The 5,298-nt window shown below is 42.8% G+C and overlaps 1 protein-coding gene across 2 annotated transcripts; it reads left to right on the top strand.

Moving 5' to 3' along the window:
• Positions 1 to 684: 684 nt before the first annotated feature.
• LOC119914862 (plancitoxin-1-like) lies at positions 685 to 4,357 on the top strand. Of its 2 annotated transcripts, none has more exons than XM_038734406.1 (7): positions 685 to 819; positions 1,520 to 1,617; positions 1,714 to 1,891; positions 2,384 to 2,462; positions 2,609 to 2,782; positions 2,876 to 3,070; positions 3,857 to 4,357. In XM_038734406.1, the coding sequence occupies exons 2-7, from the start codon at positions 1,526 to 1,528 to the stop codon at positions 4,228 to 4,230; spliced, it is 1,092 nt and encodes a 363-aa protein (XP_038590334.1). In that variant the 5' UTR covers positions 685 to 819; positions 1,520 to 1,525; the 3' UTR covers positions 4,231 to 4,357. The 2 variants fall into 2 exon arrangements, with proteins under 2 accessions (XP_038590334.1, XP_038590335.1); XM_038734407.1 differs by having other exon boundaries at positions 754 to 910.
• Positions 4,358 to 5,298: the final 941 nt, after the last annotated feature.

Here is a 5,298-nt window from a genome sequence, read left to right as displayed (position 1 = left end):
TCTGTCAGGTCAAACTAAAGGAGAGCCGCCCCCCCGACCTGTTCCACTCTCCATGCCAAACTGTTTCTGAGAAGTCATGTGACCCAAATTTCATTAAATGATTGACAGTCATGGAACACTTTGGCTCTAGATAGCAGGTGCTAATAAAATGATTCATTTGCTTCATATTCATCAGTATTTGGATAAAAACAGCTCTTAGATGAAGTTTATTTGCCTTTGACCTGTATTTATACATGTGAACGCACTAAATCTGAGAGGAAGATTAAGATACTTTTTCTGTTCTGTACTTTGAGTTATATGCTAATGTTAGCATGCTACTCTGCTCACAACAACATGATGATGCAAACGGTAAAAGCTGCATTAATGCGGCGCTTTTATCCAAAGTGCTTTACAGCTTTAACCTCTCATTCACGCCGACGGCAGCGAGCGACCTCGCGGGGCGCCGGGCTGAGCAGCGTCGGCCGCTTTACCTCCTGAGATGTGTGTAATGTTTCCGTGTTCATGAAGAGTGAAGGTCACCTGGAGTTCAGTTTGTTTGTGAGGACCAAGGTTCACATTAATATTGACAGTTTGGAGCTCTCTCCTGGTTCACGGCTGTTTGACCATAAATGGAAACTGTGTTACAGCCTGTTGGGCAGCAGATAGCCGGGGATGGTGATTGGTTGATTTGATGTGGGGGGCAGAGGTACAAAGAGAGGTACACAGAGTTTAGGTGAAGAGGGGAACCTGGGAGTGCTGCAGGCCACAGAAATACTGAGCAGGTTAAAGAAGTTTAAATCCAGACTGAAGCTGAAGAACAACATTTGATTCCCTCTCACAGTAAGTGGTTCCAACCTGCTGGGTTAGCGTGGGCCTGTTTCTCTCTACTAACGTCTGCTGTGGTCCTGAACTGATTCAGCTTCACATCTCAGTAAGTCCACAAAAATTAAGAGCTACAGGTTAGAGGACAAATATGTATTGTGTCCCTTCACGTAAGCAACCTGAGCTAATACCCCAGAGATCTGAGTTCATTGTTGTTGGGCCGACAGCACAAACGGGAAATCGACCAGCAGCTCTTACTGGTCCTGCTTTATGGCACTTTAGCATTCATGCTGGTCTTAGTTTTTAACGTCTAAATAATTCCACACAAAGCTGGAAGCCTCCTGTTTCAGTATGTTTATACAATCAATGAATCAATACATCTGGAAGGAAGAACTCTTTTTCTCTGCTTAATAAACAAGCCTGCATACTCATTAAAATCCATTTTAACAATTTTATTTATAGCAACAACTCACAACAAAAGTTATCTCAGTGCACTTTTCATATAGAGCAGGGCCAGGCCGTTCTGTTTGTGATAATATGTGACCAACTAAAGCTCTTCTGGATCCCCAGATTCTGTTGCCTTTGCAGTTTCTATAGAAAAATGATTCTGGGTCTTTTCAAACATAAGGCTGGTGTGAAACGCTCACACATCTATGGAGTGAAAGGTGCTGACATGAAGCGAGATAACATGCTGCTGTGTGTTTCATGTGTGTTTCAGGGAGTCATGTGGAGGATCGTCCTGACCGTCAGTCTGCTCTGCTGGGGCTCTGAGGGCAAAGTCAGCTGCAAAAATAACAACAATGGGGACGTGGACTGGTGAGACAGCATCTGGACTGATAGTAAACCTTCTTCTGCTGTCAGGACGCTGATGCAGAATTAACATTTGATTAACAGTTAACTGTCCATCATCAGGTTCATCTTATACAAGGCACCCAAACTGCAAGCTCTAACTGGTCTGGAGTATCTTTACATCGATCCGCATGAAACGACAACGATGAAACCGTATAAACCTGGCTACAAGGACATCAAGCATCCGAACGGCGTCCTGGCAAACACCCTGCGGCCCCTCTTTACTCCAATCAGATCAATGGTGAGAATCATAATCAGAGCACTAAACATGCACACACACCTCTGATGAAGAATGAAGCTGCCCCAAGATACTTAGCAAGTCAGTACTGGTGCAGACAGACTAAATGTGATAAGTTCATCTGCTTCAGTGTGACACATTAAAGCTGTATCATAAGACACAGCACTGCCAGTGACTGAACCAGAGAGACACCAGTCATTTATATGGATATTTAGGATGCACACACTGGGAGTATGATGGCAGCTTCTGGTATAGGGTATAGTATCTAGACTGTATACTTTCAAAGTCAAGTCAAGTAATTTATTTGGCTTTTGCTGCTGAAATAGTTCCTGTAATTTAAATTAAACATGTAGTGTTTAATGTACTTATTGGTTCTGTGTGCTGTGGTTGTATATTGTTAATTATTTACACCTGCTGGATGTGGGTAGTGATTCTGTGTATTCATAAAAGTGTAAATGAATCCTTCTCCTTCTCTTCCTTCTGCACAATTTGCAGCAACCAAACTTTGGATTCATCAGCTACAGCGACCAGCCTCCAGGATGTAGTGTTTTGAAACAGTTTGGCCACAGCAAAGGTAACAGAGAAATGTTCTTACTGAGAAGCTCTCTCCATTATTTATAGGACAGATTGGGAACCAAAAAGCCAATCAAACCAATCAAAAGCACAAATGCAGCCACTTTACCATTTTCTGACCTGCTGTCTTCTCTTCATGCTCCCCAGGAGTTGTGATGGTGGAGAAACTCGGCACAGAAGGCACAGGAGTCTGGCTCCTGCACAGCACACCACAGTTCCCTTTCAACAGAGATCCAAATCATTTCTGGCCCGACAGCGGAGAGAAAAATGCTCAGACGTTCATCTGTGTAACGTTCCCCTACAGCGAGTTCAGTAAAATAGGTACGGAGCTCAGTGAAACACTGTCAATGTGAAGACCTATACTGCAGCTGCTGAACTGAATGTTACTGTGAATCTGTCATGTTCTGTTTTCAGGTAACCACCTGCAGTACATCAGAGCGTTCCCATTCGAACATGACGTTCCAGATAGCTTTCATCAGGAACTAAAGGACGCTGTAAACTGGGGCTGGACCCCAAGTGTTCCCCCGCTCCGTGACTTCCAGTCGCTGACATCAAGTGGAGACCAGAGTTTTCGCAGCTTTTCTAAACAACAGCCAGATGAGGAAGAAGGTGAGATGTCTGCACGTTTGTTTGACGAGGTCATATTCTGCTCATTTTCAGGTTCATCATTTTATTTAGTGGTTGTACCAGAACAGGTTTACAAAGTTTAAATTTCAAAAAACACCTTCTTTTTTTTCATAGTGCACGTTGCTGCAGCTCCTCTTTTCACCCGGGGTGTTAAGCGCTCCGTTGCAGCTACGCAGTGAAGCCTCTCTCTAGTATGTGATCTTTTTTGGGCGGTGCACAGGCACGGTACCTAGTTAAGGACTACTAGCCAATCAGAAGCAGAGTAGGGCGGGTCCTGAAACACAGGCAGAACAGCCAGAACCAGCTTCACATCATAGACTGTAGCAAGAGTTTCAGAGTGGTGACTTATTAATCTGCAACATCTTTCACACGTAACGTTTTAACTGAGCTCTGTCTCTAACGTTCAGCAACCTATTAGATGCACAAGAAAGATATATAGCACAATAATATAAAATAAAATATGACCTAAACACTCTCCTGTGCTTTAACATTTAAATGAAGCAGCACTGAATTCAAATGCTTTCAAAACCCTAAAAAGTCCTGCTCAGTGATTCTTTCTCAAACGCACAGCATGTGTTCATTGTTTTCTGCTACCTTGTTAATTTTATGAATAACACCATATTCTATTGTCTTTGTTACACTTGTGCAAATAAAGCATACTGAACTGAAATTAAACTCAGAGATTAGAGATTAGTTAGAAACACGTGTAGCTGCATCCTGAAACTGACGATGATTTAAAGTCTCTGTTTCTTGTTGTTCTTCTTGCAGTTGGAGATCTTTACGTCACTATTGCAAAAGCACTCAGCAGTGATCTGAAAGTCCAGACCTGGGGCTGCCAGCACGGCCGTGAAGATTCCTACTGCGATGTTCACAAAGTGTTGAATATTAAAAGTGTAGCAACTGATCTGGGTAACTGGCAGGCCAAAAATGATCATTCAAAGTGGTGTGTAGCTACAGATCAAAATAAACATTGGAGCTGTTTTGCTGATGTAAACAGGGCAATAACCCAATACGAGAGGCGTGGGGGGGCCCTGTGCATACAAAATGAAAAAATACAGAAACAATTTCAGCAGTTTGTTGGGAGCACCGAGGATTGTTCCAGTCCGAACATCATGGACATGAGTGGCTGTGAGACAGACTGACAGCAGCTCATCTTGCAGGGCTTCTCCTCTGCTGTCTGCTTCTCATCTGTCCTGTTTCTTTGTAGATTTTTCAAAACGTAGTGTGGCGGGAAAAAGCGTTTTTGAATAAACAGCTCAGGCAAACACTCGTCTTTCTGTGAACTTTATTCAAGTCTTGTGCAGAAGGAACTCACGGGGACACATACACATCAGAGAGTATCATCCGAGTGAGCTGCAGTGTAGCAGCTCATGCAGCTTTTATCTTAGTCTCAGGGTCGGAGTGCTGTCTCATCAGAGGAACGTGGTGTCTTTCAGTGTTCTCTAGGGGATCTATAGAAAGACACCCATGTCCAAGGTACATGTGGTGAACCCCTTAAAGTCCTGACCCCTCTGGACATATGTTAAAGCCCCGTACCCAAGAGGCTGGAGGCCCCTAGTGAGATTAGTTACATGGCAGTGTTTTAAAGATGGTTCTCATGAAATTCCCATTACAGTAGCTAAAATCTGTCATGCTTCTCTGCGTCATCATATCATCATCATCATGTTTCTCCTGCTTTCTTATTCTGTGACCACTTACTCGTGTGTTTGGATCCACTTTGGGCCTTGACTAAGGACATTGGTAAAACTGGTACTTTTATAACAGTCAACCAGACACCAGAGTTTTCATGGTCGTAGTTTAATGAAGAGGAATCTATAACTCCCGCTGTTTACTTGTTATAATTTATAACATCATGTAATGAATGGGGATGTGCAGTGTGTGTCCTCTTTGTTCTCAGATAGTTGTGAGACAAACCAAAGTGTACACACACACTGGCTGTATTTGGAACTGCCAACTACATTTTACCGGCAACCCCAGTCTGTACAACATGCTGTATGCGGAAGTAGTATATAGTATGAAACTGTTAAATTGATGTATTTTGCAGTATGCTAGGCCAGACTTAACAAAGAGGGGAATATATATCTATGTGTGTGTGTACATCTGTAACATTGTGCTGCAGTGGTCTGTGTGACTGTGGGATCATCTGAGCACATCTATAGTTGATATCTCGCCTCAAAAGTAGATTTAATTATTAAATATTATATAAAAAT

This window comes from Micropterus salmoides, unplaced genomic scaffold (genome assembly GCF_014851395.1).
Source record: "Micropterus salmoides isolate LMB-PRFRI ecotype aquatic unplaced genomic scaffold, ASM1485139v1 Ms_hic_scaffold_20, whole genome shotgun sequence".
In the NCBI taxonomy this organism is placed as follows: Eukaryota; Metazoa; Chordata; class Actinopteri; order Centrarchiformes; family Centrarchidae; genus Micropterus; species Micropterus salmoides.
Note: the sequence above shows the minus strand (reverse complement) of the source record. Positions and strands in the feature narration are given on the sequence as shown.

Excerpts from the sequence above, each read along its gene's own strand:
- LOC119914862 (XM_038734406.1), top strand. The coding sequence starts at position 1,526 with ATGTGGAGGATCGTCCTGACCGTCAGTCTGCTCTGCTGGGGCTCTGAG. Across the intron at positions 1,892-2,383 it reads TTACTCCAATCAGATCAATG|CAACCAAACTTTGGATTCAT; the intron begins GTGAGAATCATA and ends CACAATTTGCAG. Across the intron at positions 2,783-2,875 it reads CAGCGAGTTCAGTAAAATAG|GTAACCACCTGCAGTACATC; the intron begins GTACGGAGCTCA and ends TTCTGTTTTCAG.